We start from the raw sequence: 23,457 nt of genomic DNA on the forward strand, positions 1-23,457 counted from the left end.
ATAAAAACTCCTGACGGGCCAAAGAGCAGTTGGTTTTCATTTCTTCATAAAGCGACATGAAAGCTGGCTGTGCCACACCGCATGGCTCATCTTTGAGTTGTGTTGTGTGCTTCTCCTTTAGGAAGAGCTTTATATTCACAGTCTGCCTCTTAGAGTAAACTCGTTGTGGGGGCAGAGGTTTTTTTTTTGTTTTTTTTTTTTTTGCTGTACGCGGGCCTCTCACTGCTGTGGCCTCTCCCGTTGCGGAGCACAGGCTCCGGACACACAGGCTCCACGGCCATGGCTCGCGGGCCCAGCCGCTCCGCGGCATGTGGGATCTTCCGGGATCGGGGCACGAACCCGTGTCCCCTGCATCGGCAGGCGGACTCTCAACCACTGCGCCACCATGGAAGCCCTGGGGGCAGAGTTTTGACACAGACGCCAAGGTTTCTCTCCCATGTCAGCCCAGGGAGCAAACAGTGCAGAGCAGGACCTTCTGGTACATTCTGGTCAGAAGTGTCCTTTCGTTTGTTTGTTTTTTCACTTCTGTACATTATTTTCATGTTTTTTCTTCAAGGATTACTATAAAATTAACAATATACCCTTCCTCTTGGCCAGGAAGTTCAGAGCTAGTTCTCGGGCCCAGCTCTTAAATTTGTGGAGAACTTTCTGTTTCTGCAACTGATCTCCTCCTGCATCCCCCACATCCTAGGTTTGACTTCCTGTTCTGATTTATATCCAATCCAATTTAATTCTCTTCTATTTCATCTTTCTATTTTCCCGTCTGTATTTCTTACCTACTGCCTCAACTCCTTTGTGAGGGGAGGCGGGGTTGCAGCAGTTAGGACACAGAAGTATCATGGTCAAGGAGGATGGAATTTGTTTTCCCTCTCACGGCGCAGTCCAGAGGTAGGCAGCAGCCTAGGGTGGGTGGGCGGTCTGCTTCACAAGGGACCCCGCACCCCCAAGGGTGCCGTCCTCATCTGTGTCGTCAGAGCTGGCTCCCCGACACCAGCTCTTTGTTCCAGCCCAGAAGAACGGGGGAAGGTGGGGAAAGGAGCTCATCCTTAACCCAGTTGATTGAGGGCAGGCTGCGGAAATGGCACACGTTACCTCACTGGCCTCCCGTTGGCGTGACCCTAGTTGCATTGCTGCTAGGAGGACTGGGAACTGTGTCTCCAGCTGGGTGATTGTGTATCTTGCTAAAACTTCAGGGAACTTTGTTTCTAAATGAAAGGAAGAATGGATCCTAAGGGATGGCTTGCATCTCTGCTTTGGGCACATGGGCACGTGTGCACGTTTGTGTGCCCGTTTTTTTTTTTTTTTTTTGCGTTACGCGGGCCCCTCACTGTTGTGGCCTCTCCCATTGCGGAGCACAGGCTCCGGACGCGCAGGCTCAGCGGCCATGGCTCACGGGCCTAGCTGCTCCACGGCATGTGGGATCTTCCCGGACTGAGGCACGAACCTGTGTCCCCTACATCGGCAGGCGGACTCTCAACCACTGCGCCACCAGGGAAGCCCTGCGTGTCCGTTTGTGTGCACGTTTGCGTGCACGAATAGATGAACACTGTGAATCTAGCGTGTGAAATATGGAACGTAATAACGTAATTGCGAAATAACAGGAAAATAACCCGGATCGGCATTTCTGCAAGTTTCACTGCAGGTTAAACTCTTGCCTTTCTGTAACTAGGGTGCCCAACTTTGTGTTCCTTCCTTCTCTTCAGGTTTGACGGGGATGAGCTCACCACCGACGAAAGGATACGGACCCTGGCTCAGAGGTGGCAGCCCAGCAGGAGTCTGAGACTGGACGAGCAGAGCGCCAAAGCTGTGGATACAGACATGATTATCTTACCATGCTTGGTATGTGGCCCCACCTGGGAAGCAAGGTGTCTGCCCCACCCCCACCCCAGTTGTGAGAAGGCCAGGCCTCTGTGACGGGGGTCTTTGGGTTGCAGTCCCGGCCCGCACGCTGTGACCAGGCCACCACGGAGTCAAACCCCGTGACCCAGAAGCTGATCTCCAGCACGGAGAGTGAACTGCAGCAGAGCTATGCCAAGCAGCGGCGCAGCAAGAGCGCCGCCCTCCTGCACAAAGAGCTCAACTGCAAGAGCAAGAGGGCTGTGCGGGACTACCTCTTCCGCGTGAACGAGGCCACAGCAGTCCTGTACGCCCGCCACGTGCTCGCATCCTTGCTCGCTGAGTGGCCAGGGCACGTCCCGGTGAGCGAGGACATCCTGGAGCTGAGCGGCCCTGCCCACATGACCTACATTCTGGATATGTTCATGCAGCTGGAAGAAAAGCACCAGTGGGAGAAGGTAATTAGGCAGCCGGGCTGGGCGCTCACCCCACTTGCTCCTCCTCTGTGTCCCTCCCAGCCCCCTGCTGGGGGGTTTGAATAGGCTTCCTCTAGTGAGTGCCTTCCTGGAGTGAGGTTACCTATGTGGCTGTACAGCCCCCTTACAGGTGTGAACGCAACGAAGGCAGGGTCAGGTCACTGTTAAACTCTCCCAAGTACTGGCCTGGAGCCGAGCTCATGGCCTAGGCAGACTTGGTGCTCAGAGAGTGTTTGATGTAACGATCCATGAAACCTGCCCTTGCAGTTTTCCTTTTTTGTTTTCAGACTTATGAGTCTAACTCTCCTTGATAGCCTGTCTCTTCTCATGTCCCCTAGGGTCTCACACAGTGTGAAGTCTGGGAGACAGGGTTAATTATGATTCTGACAGCCTGTTCCTGTAACACAGGAAGCCTTCCAGGAAGGTTTACGTCTTCTGTTTTAAACCATGGTTTCTAGAATGTCTACCTCAGGTCAGACACTCTGCCAGCACTTATACCTGTGTTACGTTGTGACCCAGGGAGTTTTATTGGTGAAGAAATCAAGCCCGGGAGGCTTGTCCAAGGCTCCCAGCTTCTGGGTGGCAGATGTGGGGTCTTACCAGAGTCTGTGCATTCTCTTAAGTCCAGTGCTCTAATTTTGTTTTTTCTTTGGCCACACCTTGCGGCCTGTGGGATCTTACTTCCCTGACTAGGGATCAGACCCGTGCCCAGTACAGTGGAAGCGCGGAGTCCTAACCACTGGACTTCCAGGGAAGTCTCCAGTGCTCTAATTTTAAGTTTCAACTTGACAAGTGATGATCATCTTTTGTTTTGTTTTTAAATCAAATCTTCGACTTGGTCTTTTTTTTTTTTTTTGCGGTATGCGGGCCTCTCACTGCTGTGGCCTCCCCCATTGCGGAGCACAGGCTCCGGACGCGCAGGCTCCGGACGCGCAGGCTCAGCGGCCATGGCCCACGGGCCCAGCCGCTCCGCGGCATATGGGATCCTCCCAGACCGGGGCACGAACCCGTATCCCCTGCATCGGCAGGCGGACTCTCAACCACTTGCGCCACCAGGGAGGCCCGACTTGGTCTTTTGAAGTAGTGCTGGGTTAGCAAACTTTCACAGGGCTGGAAGCATCTCTTCCACTTCCTTCTGTGTAGAACCAGGGGACCCACATAGCAGAACTCAGGAGCCCTGGGCACAGTCTCTAGCTGAACTACAAAGTTTTGTCACCACCTTCCCATGTTTCCTGCCTGTGTCCCACCAGATACTGCAGAAGGTGCTCCAGGGGTGCCGAGAGAGCATGCTAGGCACCATGGCCCTGGCTGCCTGCCAGTTCATGGAGGAGCCAGGAATGGAGGTGCAAGTGAGGGAGTCGAAACACCCGTATAACAACAACACCAACTTTGAGGTACGATCCCGGGTCGGCCAGACTCGCCCAGCCTCAGGGTACGCAGCTGGCAGGACCTGCAAGGGTTGCTGAGTAGCATGAATCTCATCAACTCCCACTGCGGCTCTTTCTGCCTGGACAGACGTGGCCTAGAAAGTGCTCCCGTGGTCTCAGCAGCAGTCTGCCTCCCTGAAGCCAGTCCCGGGAATCTATACAGACAAGTCCTCTCTTCTCCTGACCTTGTTTTAATAGAAAGCAAGGGGCCACCCCGCCCTGGAGGAGAGATTCCTCTTCCTGCAGCAAGCTCCTGAGAGTGAGGCCTTGGTGTCTCTGGCAGAGGCTTTGAGTGTGGGTCTGGGTTCAGCCCTCACACTGTCCATCTCCTGATGACCTGGCCACACCTTGGAGTCTCCCACCCCTTTAATTACCCAGAACTGAAAAGCCTCATCTTTTCCATCCTTAGGTCTGTACGTGGACAGAGAGCTGTAGGAGTTTGGATGAGTCAGGAGGGGGGCGGCCTCAGTTATCCTCACTGACTTAGTGCTGCTTGCATTTCTTCATCTCTTTTCAAAATGTTGGAGCTGTCATTCTGAGTAGGTGACGGCCTGTGGCCACAGTGGTGGGCGATGGAGAAACTAATCCAGGATATGGTCGTTGCCAGCTGAGGTTCCGTTTTGCAGAAGTATAAACCTCCTCACTCTCTACCTTCTAAGCCTCTTTTCTTCCCCGGCTCCTAGGCTCTGTCCCCGCTCCCCCAGCCCCACGGAGGCACACCTAGTGAGCTAGCGAGTTCTACCTCAGAGCGATCACCTTACCTTCTCCGCTGCCCTGACTCCTCCCCTTCCCTGGGTCCCTCCCTCTGCTCCTCTCTGGTCCCCCAGTGCTGGCCTGCCCGGCCCTGGCCTTGCTGCACACCAGCTGTCACAGTGATCCTGGTACAGCACAAACCTAACCTAGGCTTTCTCCTGCTTACAACCTTTCCAGGGCTCCCCCTGCTGTCCAGAGAAGTCTCGACGCTTCATTTTAGCACACAAAGCCTTCTGCATGTGTCCCTGCCAGCCTCTCCAGGGTCACGTCACCCCTGTCCCCATCTCCCAAGCATACGTGCACACAAAGCTCACCCTGTACCTCAGTCACATCAAGCTCCTGTTATTCCTTGAACACGTCAGGCTTTCCAGTCGGGGCTCTTTCCTTTGCCTGGAATGCACCCCCCAGGTGCTCATCTCTCTCACCTGCCTCCTGCCATTCCTTCCTCCTGGACAGGCTGCTCCTGTGCCCCCAGTCTCCACAGCAACCCAAACATCCCTTCACTGGGACTCTTTTCTGCCCTCACCTCCCCTCCCCTCCCCCCGCCTCCTTCGAGCTATGCCCCAGGCTGCACGGTGTGCTTCCTGCCGTGTTTGCAGCCATGTGCGTGCTCCCGGACCCCGCTGGGCCGAGAGCTCCTGGAAGGCAGGGGCTGTGACTCACCCCTTCTTACATGCCCAGTTTTAGCTGCAGGATTGGCACAAGGAAGCCCTCAGTCACTGTCCAGTGGCCAGCGATGACAGGAATGTCCTTGTTTCCCCTCCTAGGATAAAGTTCACATTCCTGGTGCAATCTACCTCTCAATCAAATTTGATCCTCAGTGCAATACAGAGGAAGGCTGTGACGAGCTGGCCATGTCCAGCAGCAGTGACTTTCAGCAGGATCGACACAACTTCAGTGGGTCTCAGCAGAAATGGAAAGATTTTGAGCTTCCAGGTAGTAAATAAATACTGAGGGATACAGACTCTTAGCGTTAAGTATCTAGAAGGGAGATTGTTGAGGGGTTTAAAACTGTGTTGAATCTGTCTCAGTGGAAAGCGCTCACTTGCCTTTCCCTGTTGCTGCAGCGTCCTGACCTGTTTTCTGATTCTTGTGTGCCCCAGGAGATACTCTGTATTACCGCTTCACCTCTGACATGAGCAACACCGAGTGGGGCTACAAATTCACTGTGACGGCTGGGCACCTGGGGCGATTCCAGACAGGTGTGTGCTCTGGTCTTTCTGTTTGCATGATCTCCCGGCCCGGGACACTCTGGGGGTCGGTGCCATTATGTCACTTATCTTTGTTAAGATCAAAGCAGGTACTTTTCTCTGAGACTTCAACGAATTTGTCCGCAAGGCCCACGCACGTCCCTCGTGAATGTGCTGGAGTTGGCAGGTTGTAACTTCTAAAGAGCCATCTGTCAAGACCTAGGAAAGATGCTTGTTCTCTTAGAATTTGCCAGGGCATTCTGCAAAAAGGAAGAACTGAAAGTGTTCCTATGTTACTTTTACATAAGGCATAATTTCAGGCGAACTGTACATGATCACAGTGGTTTCCTCCTATTCATTAAAACTTGAGCAGTTTACATTTTTCAAATGTCTCTGTGTTGTGGGGGTTGCCAGGATTCGAGATTTTGAAGCAGATGCTGTCAGAGGAGAGAGTTGTGCCGCACCTCCCGTTGGCCAAAATTTGGGAATGGCTGGTGGGCGTGGCCTGTCGCCAGACTGGTCATCAGCGGTTAAAAGCCATCCACCTACTCCTGAGGATCGTGCGATGCTGCACCCACAGGTAAGCTGCCTTCTGGATACGAGTCCCTTGCTGGGTATTTGTATTGTGAATATCTCCCCCACTTCAGGGCTTGCCATTCACTCTGTTAGTGGTGTCTTTGATGAAAAGAAGTTTCTAATTTTAATGTCTTCCAGTTCATCACTCATTTCCTTTATGATGGAGCTTTCATTGTGCTATTTAGGAAAATTTGGCCTTACTTGACCTTGGGGTCATGAAGATAAAGCTTAATTATTTTTTCTTCCATATTTAGGTCTACAATCCACATGGAATGGATTTTAGTGCATGATTTGAAGGGTAGGGTCAAACTTTGCGTTTTCTCCACTTCACTCAAAAGCCCACCTTTCCCCTCACCACACTCCAGTGCCATCTTTGTCACAGAGAAGGTGTCCGTATACACATGGATCCATCCCTGGTTGCTTTTGTTCCATTGGTCTTTTTGGTTATCTTTGTGCCAGCACCACACTTAGATATTGTAGCTTTATAGCAAACTTACGTTATCTAGCAGTGTAAATCCTTCAACGGGTTCTTCACCTTCAAGATTGTCTTGGCTATTTTTACCCAGCATGTCCATGTAAATTTTAGAATTAGTTTATTTCTTCCCCCCCCCCCCCGCCAGCTCTATTGAGGTGTAATTGACAAATAAACTTGTAATGTATTTAAAGTGTAGAAGGTAATGATTTGATACATAATACATTATGCATTGAGAAAGGATTCCCACAATCGAGTTAACTAATACATCCATCCATCACCTCATACCTCGTGGTATGTGACAACACTTAAGTTTCACCCTCTTGCTGAAATGTTCTTTTCAGCAAGTTTCTGTTATGTGTTATAGTATTGTACACTATTAGCAACTATAGTCACCATGTTGTATAGTAGATCCTCAGACCTTGTTCATCTTATAACTGAAAGTTTATACCCTCTTACCAGCCTTTCCCCATTTCCCCCACTTCCCAGCCCCTGGCAACTACCATTCTAACTCCCTGTTTCTATAGGATTGACTTTTTTTTGGATTCCACATAAAAGTGATACCATGCAGTATTTATCTTTCTTTATCTAGCTTATTTCACTTAGCATAACGCCCTCCGGGTTCTTCTATGTTGTTGGAAATGGCAGGATTTCCTTTTGTCTCATAACTGAACAATATTTCATTGTGTGTATAGACACCACATTTTCTTTATCCATTCGTCCATTGACAGGCATTATTTCCAGACATGGGCTATTAGGAATAATACTGCAATGAACATAGGAGTACTGATAATCTCTTTGAGATAATGATTTCATTTCTTTTGGATATACCCAGAGGTGGGATCGCTGGATCATTTGGTAGTTCTAGCTTTAATTTCTTGAGGAACCTCCATACTGTTTTGCATAGTGGCTGTATCAGTTTACATTCCCACCAACAGTGCACAAGGGTTCTCTCTTTTCTCGACATCCTTGCCAGCATTTGTTTTTGATGAGAGCCATCCTAACACAGGTGAGGTGATATCTCATTGTGGTTTTGATTTGCATTTCCCTGATGATTAGTGATAATTGAGCACCTTTTTATGTACCTGTTGGCCATTTGTATGCCTTCTTTGAACAGATGTCTCTTTAGGTCCTTTGCCTTTTTTTTTTTTTTTTGCGGTATGCGGGCCTCTCACTGTTGTGGCCTCTCGCGTTGCGGAGCACAGGCTCCGGACGTGCAGTCTCAGCGGCCATGGCTCACGGGCCCAGCCGCTCCGCGGCATGTGGGATCTTCCCGGACCGGGGCACGAACCCGTGTCCCCTGCATCGGCAGGTGGACTCTCAACCACTGCGCCACCAGGGAAGCCCTGATAACATTTTTGATGTGTTTATTTACTGTTGTTTTTAATATGGTCACATAATACTACATATACAGTTTTTAAATGTTTACATTTTATGTTACATATCTTGCTCTTTTCCACTTAACATTTACCTTGAGATTTTTTCTACTGTCACTGGAAGTTTTTAACAACCATTTTTAAAGCTGTGCAGTTGATTTACGTGAATGTGCTTGAGGATATCCTTTTCCCCGGAGTCCTGGTTTGAAGTTGAGATGCTGCCCCCTTTTTTATTTGCCATTGGTGAATAGTTTGGGCTGTTTTGGGGGGTGTGAGGTGACTGGAACTGTCTTGTCGTGCCTTTACTGGATAGGGGGGCAGGGAGCGTTGGAGCTGCGGTGCCCGGCAGCTACCCTCTGTCTGTCCGACGTCTGATGGGCGTGATCCCAGCAAACCATACTCCTCTCCCACAGCGACCTCTGTGACCTCATGCTGTTGAAGCCCCTGTGGCAGCTCTTCACCCAAATGGAGTACAGCCTGTTTGAGGACGTGACGCAGCCTGGCATCCTGCTGCCCCTGCATCGCGCCCTCACCGAGCTCTTCTTTGTCACTGAGAACCGCGCCCAGGTGAGGGCCTGTCCTGCCTCCCCACCAGGTTCCGGGCCTCTGCTTCGTCTGCTGCCTGGGGCCAGCGCTGGGCCTCAGGTCACAGCCCTCTGAGAGCCCGGGGTGTCGTGGGGGCTTGGCAAACCCGCACAGAGAGACAGGCGTGGCCTGGGGCCCGGGGTTCCCCTCTCTCCCACCCCGGGGAGCCAGGCCCTCCCCGAGATTGCTTGTTTGCTCAGGCCTGGTGCCAAAGGGGGAAGGAAACTGCCCTGGATCGACCCTTGACAGCAGTGAGTTTGGGAAAATAAACCAACGGGTTCTTTCTTCTTCCTCTTTTCCCTCCCCTCAGCACAATAGACTCATTGACTGTGAGAGATGAAAGGGCCTTTCAGAGCTCTTTAGCTCACACCCTCATTTTATAGTGAGGAGACTGCGGTGAGTCAGGACACCTGGCTCCCCATCGTCCCGTTCCTTCCGTGGCTCCCAAGGAAAGCAGGCAGTGAGATGCCCAGCGGAGTGGGCGGCAGTGTCCCGCCCGAGTCTTCTGGGGCCATGGGTCATGGGTGGGTGTGTGCTAGCAGGTGGCCTGCTGACAGCTGCCCTCTGCTCTTTCCGCAGGAGCTCGGCCTGCTGCAGGATTACCTGCTGGCCTTAACCACTGACGACCACCTTCTGCGCTGCGCGGCGCAGGTATGCCCTCCCCAGGTGGCCGAACCTCCCCCCCAGCACCCGTGCAGACTCCACCCCAGCTTTACACGGAGCTCTGTTCCGAGTCAGCCACTTCCTGCTGGTGTCACAGAGAGCAGCGGAGCCCCATTTATCAGTGTCGTTGGTATTAAACTGTGGGGTCAGTAGACACTAGCAAGAATTTGTGGCTTTTAAACCAGAACAACCAGTGCCTTAAATTTATAGTCTTGCTGATCCCTGAAGTTTCCACAGAGTTAGATTTCAGATATTTTTGGATGTAACTTTCTTCCCTGGTAGGAGAACTCCTCTCTGACAGCTATTGGGTCTCAGGGCCCCTTTACGCTTTTAAATTACTGAGGATCCCCAAAAGATTTTGTTTATGTGCGTTATATATATTGATACATGCTGTTAGAAATTAAATTAGATTTTAAATTTAGAAATTAAGTTAGAAATTAAATGCTAAACACTTATCAATTTGTTTTTTTAAATAATCTCATTCTATTTAATACTACAGTTGTGAAAAACAACGGTATTTTTCAAAACAAAATAGTTTTTGAGAAGGGTAGCATTGTGTTCCATTTTTGCAGATCTCTTTAATGTCTGCCTTAACAGAAGACAGCTGGATTCGCAGATCTGTTTCTGCTTTCAGTTGTTCTATTATCACACAGCAGCCTCCGGAAAACTCCACTGTATACTCGTGAGAGTATGAAAATGAAAAAAGAGAAATAATGTCTCGGTATTATTATTACGACGCAGAGCCCCTGAAAGGGTCTGGGGAACCCGCAGGATCCAGACTACATTTTGAGAACCTTAGGCTCACAGACTCCTTGAACATCGTAGAGCGTGTGGTCTGCGTCCACAGTGGACAGATGGGGACGCTGAGGCTCAGAGAAGGGAAAGGTTTGCCCGCGGTCTCATTTGAGGGGGCATCCAGCTGGGACTCCCGGCCAGCGCCCTGCACTCTGTTCCTGGCAAGTCTTCTCAGTGAACCTATGGTCCTCCTACAAAAAAGGGTCAGAGTGCCTGCTTAGAAGTGGGCTTCCCCCGTCCAGTACAGAGGGGTTTGTGTGAATCGTCCTGAGACCCGAAGGCGGAGTGAAAACTCCCTCCCCTCCCGAAAGATGCCTGCCAGCCCTGCCATCACCACCCGTGGTGTCCCAAGGTTTCACACAGTGAAATCTTGACATTTGACCCTTTTGACACGGGAAGCTTCACATCACATATTCCTGTGGCTCCTCCCTCACCTGCCGCTGTGTGCGGCCTCCTAATCCTCATTCTGACCCTCCCTGCAGCCTGTTCACTTTGCTGGACTGGCTCTCTGCCTCTTCTCCCCGCTTCCGCCTCTTCCTTCCCCAGCCCCCGCCCTCGGCTCCTGCTGCCTTGGCTTGGAGACCAGCCTTGGCCTGGCTCCAGGGCGTCTGCCTTCCCAGGATTGCTTCCAGGGGTGGGGGGGCCCCACTGGCTGTTTGTTTCTTCCCTTCTGCACTGTTGTGCTGCTGTCCCCATTCCCTAAACGGCTTTCCCAGACCCCCCGGCAGATGTGCCCTCTGAGCCCCCAGAACTGCACCTGCTCCCCTCTCGGGACAGTGATGATGATTCTGCCTACGTTTGGAGTTTCCATGTGGTCTTTCTTGATAGCTTTGTCTTTCACTCTAGACTGTGGTCCCCCTGGTGAGGGGAACCACATCTGGCTCGCGTCTGCCTCTCGCCTGCCCCCCCTCAGGTGCTCAGCTGAGAGTCTTGTTCTGTCAGCAGTCAGTGACCCAGCAGGTGGCCGGTCCTTGACATTGGTGATGACTCTTTCTCCCTCCACAGGCCCTGCAGAACATTGCTGCTGTCAGCCTGGCCATCAACTACCCAAACAAGGCCACCCGCCTCTGGAATGTTGAGTGTTAGGCCTTGGTATGGTGTGCATGGAACTAGCTAATCTGTCCACAGGGATCTTAGAGCAGATGCCTAAACTCATTCGGGAAGATTCCTGTGGCGTCGGTGCCTGGCTCTCCTTGAGCTCCCCCTTCCACCCCAACTAGAATGCCAAGCCACCACGTCTCCGAGAACTTCCCGTGTCACAGGCCAGGCACCCGCACGTACCATAGCATGTGAGAATAAGCAGACCAGTGCAAAATTATTCAGAAAGGGCAGGCAGCAGGCCCTTGAGAAGGTTGTTCAGAGGCCAGCCTCCTCCAGGGTCTGTCCCTGCAGAAGCCGCAGCCCCAAGAAGACCTGGCTGCAGCCGTTCTGGAAAGGAGTCTGTCTCCGTTGAGCTGGAAGTGCCTGCACTTGACCTTCAGGGGAAGACAGGGTCTGCCCTGGGCCACCTTTCTCGGCAGGACCTCCAGCAGCAGCCTGGCAGCTCCTCTTTTGCTTTTGCTTCTTGAGACTGGGTCATCCAAACCAAAACCAGTGAGAGCCCCTCGGGGCTGCCACCTGGTCCCCACCATTCAGTTCGGAACACACTGCCGCACTGGCCCCCTGCATAGCCTCGGCCGTCCCGGAGAAATCCTTGGTGAGAACAAGTGCCCTTGGGAACAGCCAGCGGGCCGCTGTGCACGTCTGCCCGTGCACTGCTCCCAGCACAGCTGCGTGGTTTTAGTTGTTTTAACATATTTCAGTTCCCACCTCGTGTTCTTAGAAAGGACCACACCAACTCCCTTGAGAGAGGCTCGGGGGCATGACCAGTGGATCGGTCATTCAGGGGGACAAACTGGTTTGTGTGAAAGTAGCAGAACTTGAAGACTACTCTTTAGCTTCTGTACCTAAAGACTTGAAGTGTAATCAGAGGATACCTTACCTTAGAAGTAAAAACAAACAAAACCACATGATTGTATTTCTGCTCCATGGCCGTGGTAATCCATCACGTCCACCTCTGGGACTCTCCGTGGTTACTTGGCTGTCACTTGTCTGGCAATAACTACATTAGTTCTAATGAATGCTGTTTTCCCCGTTGTTTTTTTTTTTTAAATGGTTGTCGTCTTGCCCTGAAGTGCTGATTACTCTTCTCCTTCCAAAGCCACGCTTTGGAGTGTGAGGCTGGGTCGGCACCTGTGCCGTGGACGAGCCGCAGTGGGACTCGCCACTCGAAGAACGTGTGAGCCACAGCTGCCGTTGAAGGGCGGGGGTCTGGGCCCGAGCACGTCCCCCACACAGGGCCAACCCCAAGGAAGGCTCGTCATAGCCGGGGCCAAGCTGAGCAGATCAGCACTCCCACGGCCTCGGAAGCCCCCTCTGCAGGGCCCAAGACTCCTGGTCCCAGGAGCGTCTCACCACAAGAGCACTTTTGCCTTCTGGGTCAGGAGGCCAAGGTGCAGCGACCTTCTGCAGCCCTAGAATTGGATTCTCAGCCCAGCCCCAAGCTGCATGTGGAGCCATTATGGAGGGAAGAATTCAAAGGAGACAGAAACAGGACAGGTCCTGAAGCTCGGTGACCCGAAGCCCATCCATCACCCTGGTGTTGGAAAGGCCCGGGCCTGGCCCGGTGTCTCACGGTGTTGAGGTGTGAGGCGCTGCTGGCTTGGTAGAAGCCGCTTTCTCATCCTTTGCTCTGCCTGCATCCCCAGAGAAGGGCCTACGCTCCGTACCACCCAGACCCGGGTGGGTCTCGCAGTGAGGAGGGAAATCACAGAGAAGTGCCGTGCTTGGGAGGCGAGGTCCCTACTGCGGGCTCGGGCTCACTGAGGGGCTCCACGGAAGGTCAGCACGGAGATGGTGCACTCACTGCTTACCCTCGCCATGCCCCCACCTCCCCGATACCCCTCCGTGCCTCAAACTGACAGCAGCCACCAGCCACCAGCTTTGCTCCCCATCCTCCCGCCTGGAAAATAAACTGTAAATAAACGCTGGACTCCTCATAGCTTCTCTGTGTACACCACCCTTGCTATTCTGGTCTCTCTGTATCCAGTTTGCACAGAATAAGCCTCGGTTTCCCCTTCACCCACAACTGCTGCTCTCTCCTGGCAGGGCCCTGCCTCTCCCAGCTCCCCTGCATCCCACCCGCCTCTGCTTCCAGCCACTGGGTGGCGCCGCTGAGCCAGGCCCCGCTCCCCTGGTCCCCAGCTGGGCCAGCAGCACCCGAAAGCGCGATTTCCATCAAGACCAACATCCCTCTGATCCTTCTTAGGCAGGACTGCCTGAAATGAGATAAAACTGGCAGGAATGAAGGTGTTGTGGAAACATGTGCCTAATCTATAAAGAAATCTGTTCCAAACCATGTATATTGTACAGACAGACGCTGTTCCTAACGAGGAGTGACTTATTTTCATCATCGTTTTTAATTTGTTTTCTTACAGGTTTACGATTTTGAATTTTTCTTATTTGGTTGAAGGAAAGAATTTTGATTATATCAGCTGAGTAAGTTCAGCCTGTATAAAGGATGTTAAGTTGTGGGTAAAATATGCAAATGAAGAGAAATATATTGTACAAATTCTATATAAAAAGGTACACTTGTGTGTGGGCTTTTCTTTTTTTCCTCTCCTGCCCCTCCTTCTGCCTCTCTTACGAAGATGATACCTGGAGTTTCTACCAAGTCCATCCTGATGAATTTCTAGAATCCCACGGCCTCAGGGTAGAAAGGAATCAGAACGGTTCTTAGCGCCAATACCTCTCCCAGGTGCACCTCTTGCCTTGACTATAGCCGTGCCGGAGATGCCTCTCCCCTCGGGCTTATGGTCTGGGGGCTTATGCTCAGCCCCTGCTCCCTGGGCCTGTCCCTCTGCACAGCTACTCAGAGGTTTGTGCACATACACGCTCTCTCCCCAGTCATCTCCTCTCCAGCCACACACCCCAACTGCATCCCAGGCACCCCTCACCTCTTGTAGCTCACGGGACCTGTGTGCAGCCCGCCGAGAGGAGGAAGGCAGGGGTCTCACGGTGCTGCTGCCCTGCCAGGGCCTGGTTTCCTCCTTGCCTGCCTCTGGACCTGCTTCTGACCAAACACGAGGCCGACGTCCACCCATCCTGGGGTCTTGCGCTTCCTCCCTCACGTCACTGGTTTGCCACTTACTGTTCTGCCCCCTTCTCAGCCACTTTCCTAGCGCCAAGGGCTGTCTCATGAATTCGAGAAGAGAGACTTCGGTGGGAGCTGGGTGTAACCAACCTTCGAGGCCTGTCTGTTCCGGCCTGAAAGCATCTTGACACATCCCCCTAAAGCCCCCAGACTGCCTTCTGAGGAATCCGGGGCCAGGACCCAGGACCCAGGACCCAGACTCAGCCCTCGTCATCCTTGAGGCTGGAGAGAAAACTGGATCAGCGTGGGGCTCAGCAGAACTGGGGGCTCCCAAGGCCTGTGCAGCCAGAGTCTCCCTCTAGAGCCTGTTGGTGACGTTTTCGCCCTTTCCTGTCTCACAGTGTTACCTAAGCAACATTGATTTCTTGGGCCTTTACTCCAAAAAGTCGGCCTGGAGAGGCTGGCTATGTTGTGGTCTGTCCGTCTGAGCCCCGTGCTGCTGCTTTGACACTGCTTTTGCTGGGCTGGAAAGGCTGCCTGCTGAGATGAACCCACGAGTAAACAATAGAAGGTCACAGAGGTCAAAAGCAATCTGAACTCAAGCCTTTTAGAACGGAAGGGAAACACAGTTCAACCTGCCAAGCCTCATTTGAGAAAGAACTAGAAGCTGTGAGAGGTCAGCTTGAAATCGCACAGGAAGTGGTGGCAGAACCAGACCAGCTCAGTTCTCCTGACACACCAGCCCCAAAGCTATCACTGTGGTAGGCATGCGTTCATTCATTCAACAAGCAAATTTACTCAGCCAATCAGCATTATGCTAGGTGTTGGAGCTTCATGTAAACCACCCGGTTAAAAACCCAGGCTCTGGCTTTAAATTCTGATGTTTTAAAGGATTTTAAGCCCCCAGTGTTTCCTCTTCATATACTAAGTTCTCCAGTCTGCATTTTAATTAAAATGGTAATTTCTATTAAAAACAAAAACAAAACCAGACTCCGATCAAGGCCAAATGTAAACATGGCCCTGTGTGCCCTATATGGTGGACCTTGTTACTTACTCACTGCCCTTTCCCACCCACTCCCCTTCCCTGCTCACAGAATCCAATTTTTTTGCAGGTGGCGACTGGAGATACTTTAATCTCAAGAAAGATAGGACCTTCCACTAGCTCCTGAGGAAAGTCACGATTGGTTTAAATCTGTCTCGGTAATCTCATTTCTATTTGCTGAATGTTCACTTGTCCAGCCCCTCCCGCAGTCAGGGTACCTGTGTGACCCAGTTCTGGCTAAAGAGAATTCAGCTTAAGCCTGTTGGGAGGCCTTGGAGAAGGGACTTTGCCCCGGCCCCCACTTGCTCCTCTTGACTGTGGTGAGAGAACACCATGCTTGGCGCTCCCCCAGCAGTCTTGCTGCCACGGGGCAACCTCTAGAAGTGTGTGTGTGTGAGTGTGTGAGAGAGAGAGGGAGAGGGAGAGAATGAGAGAGAATATGTTGTTGTGCGGTCTCTTACAGCTGAAAGCAATTCTGACCCAAATTTATGTAACAATTTGGCTCCAATAGTTCCAAAAAAATGTCGTAGTTCTGTCTCATCACCTCAATATGAAAGGTATATGGAAAGCAAATATGTAAAAATTCCTGAAAGAAAATCAAAGAGACTTCTGACAGTGTCCAGTCAAGCCACAGATGACATTAAGCTGCAGCCATTGCCAAGTTATTCTTCTCCTTTCTAGGGATTCTTGATATGGAGCTTTGCTCATGCTCAGTGAAGTTCCAGACTGACTTTGGAGGCCCTGCCCTGGATTTACTGGGATTTCTTCAGTTGCAAGTTAAACCCACTCTAAACTAACTTAATTTAAAAGAGAATTCATTGACTTACAAAACTGAAAAAGCCCAAGCTGCCTCTGGCTCCAGGCAAAGCTAGATTCCAGGTCAGTCTGTCTGTCTCTCCCCCTCCCTCCCCTGCTCTGCTTCCCTCTTGGGTTTTCACAAAGGTGAAGGTGAAGAACCAGGTGATGGTTCTCTCCTTTCCAACCTGCCAGCTGCCCACCACTGACTCCCCGGTGGCGACAGCCTCTCACTGTCTCTTTATGTGATGCTTCCCTAAGTTGTTAACTGATGTTTTCTAGCCATGATTTAAGTTCATGTTTACAAAGCTACTTGGGAGACCCATGAGTTTGCAGGTTGTCAGCCCAGAACTGCTGAGCAGCACAGCATCCATGACAACTGGGCAGGAGATGTGCCGGGAGAGCCCCACGGAGGTGTGCTGTGGGTCACACCAGCACACCTGCTCAACCACTCAACTACCCTGCCGGGCAAGATGCCCCTCATCCATTAGTGGTATAGACGTTTCCCATACAGAATTGGAGAAAAACATCCAAAAACAACCGATCTAAAAACAAAAAGGTTACATGGAAAAGAATGAGCGCAGGTATATCAAGTAGATGAGACCAGAAAATCAGGGTCATTTAGTATTAGGCAATGCAATTCAAGACAAAAAAATTAAACTGGACCAAATGTCATTTTATGGATCAATATTTTCTGTGGATAAAGAGTAATTTGTGGGACTTCCCTGGTGGTCCAGTGGTTAAGACTCCACGCTCCCAATGCAGGGGGCCCAGGTTCAATCCCTGGTCAGGGAACTAGATCCCGCATGCCACAGCTAAGAGCCTGCATGCTGCAACTAAGACCTGGCACAGCCAAATATATATATATATATTTTTTTAAGAGTGTAATATGCAATTAAAACAGTTTTCTGTACCAAATCCCACCAGAAATTACATAAGGCAAACACTGCTAGAAATGTGTGGAGAATTGAGCAATTGTAATGGAAGGTAGGTGACATCCTTCTCATTTCCCAGCAGGTTATTTGAAAAAAATGAAGAGCAGAGTTGTAAGGAAGCTTTCATGACAAAGCTCCCCTTCTCTGAGACTGCCCATGGTGAGAGAACCTCCTGAGAAGGAGGGCAGTTGACCCTCCCAGGCCTTGACTCTCCTAGGCCTGCCTCCCGTCCCTGAGGGTCCCCTTCCGGGTGGACCATGTCATGCTACTCTGGGGGCCTTGTGCTCCCTTTGCCCTGCAGGCTGGGTATGGACATAGGCCTTCCTCTTAGTCCCCATGACACAACCAGGGCTGGGCTGGGCAGCTCATCAAGGCTTGTCAGATGGTCAAGGCAGAGCAGGCAGGAGCCACAGCACAGCCAAATCTACCACAGGTGACTGGCTAGCTCTGGTCATCAGTCAAAGGATGGGAGGAAGTGCCCTTCAGGATTCAGAAAGGACAGGAGCTACCTTTTCCTCTCTCTAAAGCACCTTATACTGGGATGGATTGGGAGTTTAGGGTTAGCAGATGCAAACTATTATATGTAGAATGGATAAACAACAAGGTCCTGCTATATAGCACAGGGAACTATATTCAGTACCCTGTGATAAACCATAATGGAAAAGAATATGAAAAAGAATGTGTGTGTGTGTGTGTGTGTGTGTGTATATATATATATATATATACACACACACACACATATATGTATATATATATATATGTATAAATAACAGAATCACTTTGCTGTACAGTAGAAATTAACACAACATTGTAAATCAGCTATACTTCAATGAAATAAATTTTAAAATAAATAAAGCACCTTACACCAGCCCCTGCTCCAAGTCCTCACTTTCTCTCCCAGGTCCAATTCTTCCCAGGCTGATGGGCAGTGGGAATGTCTAGTTCCTACAGGGACACCTCCACTCAACTTCCCATCATGGTACTAACAGGCTGGCTAGACCACAACACAATCACCCACCGTCTCTCTGTTCAAAAGTCTTACAGCAGTTAATAGCACTGCTCTGTTCTTAAGTAAGTGTGGGTGCGTACCTGTGCTTGTGTGTGTACATGCAGATCGTGCCCATAGAGAAGGCCTTCTTTTCCAGTGCTCATGGATAATTCCTAAAAATGGATCCTATTTCAGGCCATTGTATTAGATATGCTGGACATCACATCACTTCCCATATAATCTTTCTAAGGGAACCTGACCCCATTCCTAGCGCAGCTGGGGGGTGGGGGTGGTGAGCAAGTAACCATCCATTATGGCCACAGGTGATTGGATCAGGAGTGAACACCTGACCCAACTTACGGCAATCAGACCCTTTAGGAAATAAGGATTTTAGGACACAAAAACTGTGGCAAACCGTGGATCTAAAGAGTTATATAAAATTGGGGCTGGTGGTCATGTTGAGCCATGTTCAAGTGAATGAAACTAATCTACAGAGTAGATATTGGAGTAGATGAAAAGAAAGAGGTTCAATAAGAGATTCCCAGCCCTAGAGTAGCTTCCTGGTACTTTCTTTTTCCTCTGAAGTCCAGCTATTGTTCCTCCACTTCATTTCTGTGAGAGTGTTCCCCTTTTTACTTGACTTAATGTGAGTGGGTTTCTCAATAAATATTTTAAAAACAGAAATTGGGTGATGGAAATACTCTGAAATTAGATCATGGAGATGTTTGCACAACATGGTAAATACACTGAAACTACTAAATTGTGTTTGACTTTTAAATGGTAACTTTTATGTTCTATGAATTATATCTCAATGAAAAACTTAAAGCAGAAATTATATGCCGTAAGACCAGATGTTATTAACAAAAGGTTTAGAAATCTAGCCACCAGAACAAGGAAACAGAAGGGAAGGGAACTATCCTAGGTCGTTCTTTTGTGAAAAAGAGAATCCACACTGCAATTACTATTTTGAATAATGACAGTGAAAAAATATAAAAATTGTGCACGTGGAGGGTGGTCAAAGCTTTATTCAAGGAAAATCATAACCATAAGTGAATTTTTACTAACATAAAGAAAGCAAAATTAAATGAACTAAAGTGTTCATGTCAAGAAGTTAGAAATCAAAAAGCAAAATAAACATAGGCAAGATAACAGAAAGGAATGAATGAAGATTAAAAATAAAATAATAAGATTTTATTTATTTATGTATTTTGGCTGCACTGCATGGCATGTGAGATCTTCGTTCCCTGATCAGGGATCGAACCCACGCCCCCTACAGTGGAAGCACAGAGTCTTAACCACTCTTCTGCCAGGGAAGTCCCAAAATAATAACATTTTAAAAAGAAAAAGCAATGAGGATAAACGTGGGTCCTAGACATGTCAGTCACAAAGCTTACAGGTCCACCATCCTTCTTAGAGACAGCCATCCCATTCCTGCCTTTCTGCTAAGGGAGGGGGCCCTGGGCTGCTCCTTAAACAAGAGAAGCTTCTGACAAGAGCTCCAGTGAGGCCCTGAGCAATGGAAGCCCAGGATAGCCAGGCATAAAGAGCTCTGTCCAACAGAGGCAGTGTCAAACAGCATGACATCAAAGATGGGAGCCATAAAGGAGAGATGGACAACTTTGACTATACAAAATTTAGAACTATTGCAAAGGAGAGGAAAGCCTGAAAGCATGTTGGGTCAGGTGTGGAAAACAAAATAAAGTTTGATTCCTACCTCACACCTTACTTCAATATAAATTCCAGAGAAAGAAATACAACTGGCCAAAGAAGATATGAAAAAGAATGTGCAATCTCATTTATAATTGAAATGTAATTCAAACAGTTGTTTTATCCATGAGGTTCACACAAACTAGAAAATTCTACCTTACCCAGATCTCTCACACATTGCTGGTGGGTGTGCAAACTGATACAACCTTTCTGCAAGATCTAAGTAAATGCTGAATATATTTACCCTTAACCCAGCAATTTCACACCCAGGAACGTATCCCGCAGAAACCTTAGAACACGTGCACAAGTGTGTGTGTGTGTCTCTTTTTTTTTTTGTGCCACACCATGCCGCATGCAGGATCTTAATTCCCCAACCAAGGATTGAACCTGTGGCCCCTGCAGTGCAAGTGCAGAGTCGTAACCGCTGGACCGCCAGGGAAGTCCCACAAATGTGTCTCTTTGTTATTCTGTTGAAAGAAATTTGGGAAGCTCACAAGTATGTGAAAATTAAATAACATACTCCTAAATAACCAATGAGTCAAAGAAGAAACCGAAAGGAAAATTAGAAAATGAAGTGAATAAAAATGAAGATACAAAACACCAAAGAGCAGCTAAAGCCATGCTTAGAGGAAATTTTAAGCCGTAACTACCTACAATATAAAAAGAATGATTTTAAGTCCATAACCTAACTTCTACCTTAAGACAATGGTAAAATAAGAGCAAACTAAGCCTAAAGAAAGCAGAATGAAGACTGGAGTGGAAATAAATGAAATAGAGTTAGAAAAATGTAGAGAAAAATCAATGAAATCAAGTCCTGGGTCTTTGAAAAGATCAACCATATTGACAAACTTTAGCTGAATTGACCAAGAAAATAAAAACGAATACTCAAATTACTAGAATCAGTAATGAAAGAAGGAATATTACTACCAACCTTACAGAAATAAAGTGGATTATAAAGGAAGACTATGAACAATTGTATGCCAATAAATTAGATAACTTGGATGAAACGAATAGATTCCTGTAAAGATACAAACTACCTTCAGGAACCCGGGCCCCTGGCAGTGAGAGTGCCAAGTCCTAACCACTGGACTACCAGGGAGTTCCCAGAAATAGAAAATCTTTAACAAAATATTGAATTAGTAATCAAAACACTACTTACAAAGAAAAGCCCAGGATCAGATGGCTTCACTGCAGAATTCTACCAAAATTTAAAGAAGAATTCATACCAAAGAAGTCTTCACAAACTATTCCAAAAGTGGAAGAGGAAGGAATACTTCCCAACTCATTCTATGAGGCCAGTATTACCCTGACACCAAAATAGTGAAGATAGCACCAGAAAAGAAAGCTATAGGCCATTATCTCTTATGAAATTGGATTCAGAAATCCTAAACAAAATACTCGCACAAATCCACATCACAGAAAAATATACACCACGAGCAAATGGAATCTGTCACAGGAACGCAAGGTTGATTTAACATCTGAAAATCTGAAAATCATCTGAAAATCAATTAATGTTCTACACCATATCAATGGAATAAAAACAAAAACCACAGGATCATCAAAATACACAGAAAAAGCATTTGACAAAATCCAACACCCTTTCATTAAAACAACAAACTAGGAGTAGAAGAGATCTTCTATAAAGAGCATCTACGCAAAACCCACTAACATCATACTTACTGGTGAAAGACTGGATGCTTTCCTCTTGATATCAGGAGCAACACAAGGATGTCCACTCTCACCACTTCTACTCAGCATTGTACTGGAGGTTCTAGCCAGGGCAATTAGGCAAGAAAAAGAAATAAAAGGATTCTGTATTGGACAGGAAGAAGTAAAATTATCTCTATTTGCAGATGACATGATCTTGTATATGGAAAATCCTAAACAGTTCACTAAAAAACTACTAGAGCTAACAAATGAATTCAGGAAGGTTGCAGAATACAAAATCAATATATATAAAAAATCAATTATATTTCTACATATTTGCAATGAAAAACCCGAAAATGAAATTAAGAAAACTATTCCAAACAAACAAACAAAAAACAGCATCAAGAATAATAAAATACTTAAGAGTAAATTTAACAAAAGGAGTGCAAAATTTATCGGTGGAAACCATGAAACATCGTTGAAAGCAATTAAAGATCTAAATGGGGCTTCCCTGGTGGTGCAGTGGTTGAGAGTCCGCCTGCCGATGCAGGGGACACGGGTTCGTGCCCCGGTCCGGGAAGATCCCACATGCTGCGGAGCGGCTGGGCCCGTGAGCCATGGCCGCTGAGCCTGCGCGTCCGGAGTCTGTGCTCCACAATGGGAGAGGCCACAACACTGAGAGGCCCGCGTACCGCAAAAAAAAAAAAAAAAAAAAAAAAAAAAAAAAAAAAGATCTAAATGGATTTTAAAACATTCCATATACATAGATCAGAAGACTTATTGCTATTAAGATGGCAATAGTCCCCAAACTGATCTATGGATTCGGTGCCATCCCTTGTCAGATTCCCGACTCACTTCTTTGAAGAACTGGCAAAGTTCTTCTGGCAAAAGAACTGGCAAAAAAAACTGATTCTAAAAGTCACATGGAATGACAAGGGACCCTGCATAGCCAAAACAATCCTGAAAAAAGAAAAATGGGAAACTCACACTCTCAAAATTTACTGCAAAGCAACAGAATTTCAAGATAGTGTGATGCTGGCATAAAGATAGACATATTACTAAATAAAAAAACAAGATATAAATAATGTCAACAATCCCATTTATATAAGAAAAAACATTTTTTCCCCAGAAGGAAAAGTCTCACAACATTAACATTGCGTGAGTAACAGTGCTCATGCAAATAAGGGTAAAATTAAATACACAGGCTTGAGGCCTGGCATGTGGGGCTCAGCGTTAAGGGTGGTGTGGTGACCCAGGTCCAGGGGCTGCCCCAGAGTCAGGGCTTCATGAGAAACGGGCAGCTCCTGTTTGTTCCAAACTCCCAGTGCCTCTCAGGCAACCTGGAAAAACACAGTTCCCCAAGCAGGAAACCCGCCACATATTCCAGCCTGGAGCTCAGAAAGCCAAACCCTGTGACAAATTTAAAAACAAAACTTGAAAAAGCAAACTCTCACAATAGAATGTTAAAAAAACCAAAAACCAAAAAACCAACTTTTATTTTCCTTTCTTATTAATAAGTACCACACATTTATTGCAAAAAAATTTTTTTCAAAATACAGATAAGCAAAAAGAATATTTCCCATAATCTCGCTGCCAATGATGACAGATGTTAATATTTTACTGCAAATGTTGTGAGATTTTCACTATAGGTCAAAAAATTGTAGACACTATAACTTATTTTTTCATTTAGTAATACGCTGTGAACGTTTTTACATGTCAGTAAATATACATGTATATTATTACATAAAGCACCTGTTCTTGCCATTTTCCCTTCTCTCGCAGAAGTTTTTCTCTCTGGGGCTCACCCAGCAGGATGCCCGCTCCTGGCCCGGACTCAGGCCTGGCCAATCAGAATCTTCTGTTCCCCTGTTACAGTGTTTCATCCAGGGGTGGGCACGTGACCCAAGTCATTCCAATGAAACTCTGTCCCAGGACCTTTGCCGCAACCGTGGAGAAAGAGAAGTTCTCTCTCTACGGGGGTTGCTGGGACACAGGAACATCAGCATGGCCCTTCTGCACTTCTGTCAGGAGCATAAGTATGAGGATGCTTCATCCCTTGATA

General features: G+C 48.3%; 1 protein-coding gene and 1 non-coding gene across 4 annotated transcripts in view; both read left to right on the forward strand.

The window, feature by feature from the left end:
- ZZEF1 (zinc finger ZZ-type and EF-hand domain containing 1) overlaps nucleotides 1–12,285 on the forward strand; it is a 113,322-nt gene extending 101,037 nt beyond the window's left edge. For 2 of the 3 annotated variants that reach the window (XM_060080571.1, XM_060080572.1), the window contains exons 47-55: nucleotides 1,704–1,839; nucleotides 1,935–2,294; nucleotides 3,563–3,706; nucleotides 5,260–5,428; nucleotides 5,596–5,694; nucleotides 6,097–6,262; nucleotides 8,520–8,673; nucleotides 9,271–9,342; nucleotides 11,155–12,285. In XM_060080571.1, the coding sequence (XP_059936554.1) occupies nucleotides 1,704–1,839; nucleotides 1,935–2,294; nucleotides 3,563–3,706; nucleotides 5,260–5,428; nucleotides 5,596–5,694; nucleotides 6,097–6,262; nucleotides 8,520–8,673; nucleotides 9,271–9,342; nucleotides 11,155–11,235 (1,381 nt within the window). In that variant the 3' untranslated portion in view covers nucleotides 11,236–12,285. Of the gene's footprint in view, nucleotides 1–1,703; nucleotides 1,840–1,934; nucleotides 2,295–3,562; nucleotides 3,707–5,259; nucleotides 5,429–5,595; nucleotides 5,695–6,096; nucleotides 6,263–8,519; nucleotides 8,674–9,270; nucleotides 9,743–11,154 lie in introns of those variants that run through there. The other variant, XM_060080570.1, reaches the window with a different exon arrangement.
- A 4,555-nt stretch (nucleotides 12,286–16,840) lies between these two features.
- Nucleotides 16,841–16,913, forward strand: TRNAW-CCA (transfer RNA tryptophan (anticodon CCA)). The gene has a single exon. It is a non-coding gene; the product is annotated as a tRNA-Trp (tRNA).
- Nucleotides 16,914–23,457: the final 6,544 nt, after the last annotated feature.

The sequence above is a fragment of the Mesoplodon densirostris genome, chromosome 18 (genome assembly GCF_025265405.1).
Source record: "Mesoplodon densirostris isolate mMesDen1 chromosome 18, mMesDen1 primary haplotype, whole genome shotgun sequence".
Lineage (NCBI taxonomy): Eukaryota > Metazoa > Chordata > Mammalia > Artiodactyla > Ziphiidae > Mesoplodon > Mesoplodon densirostris.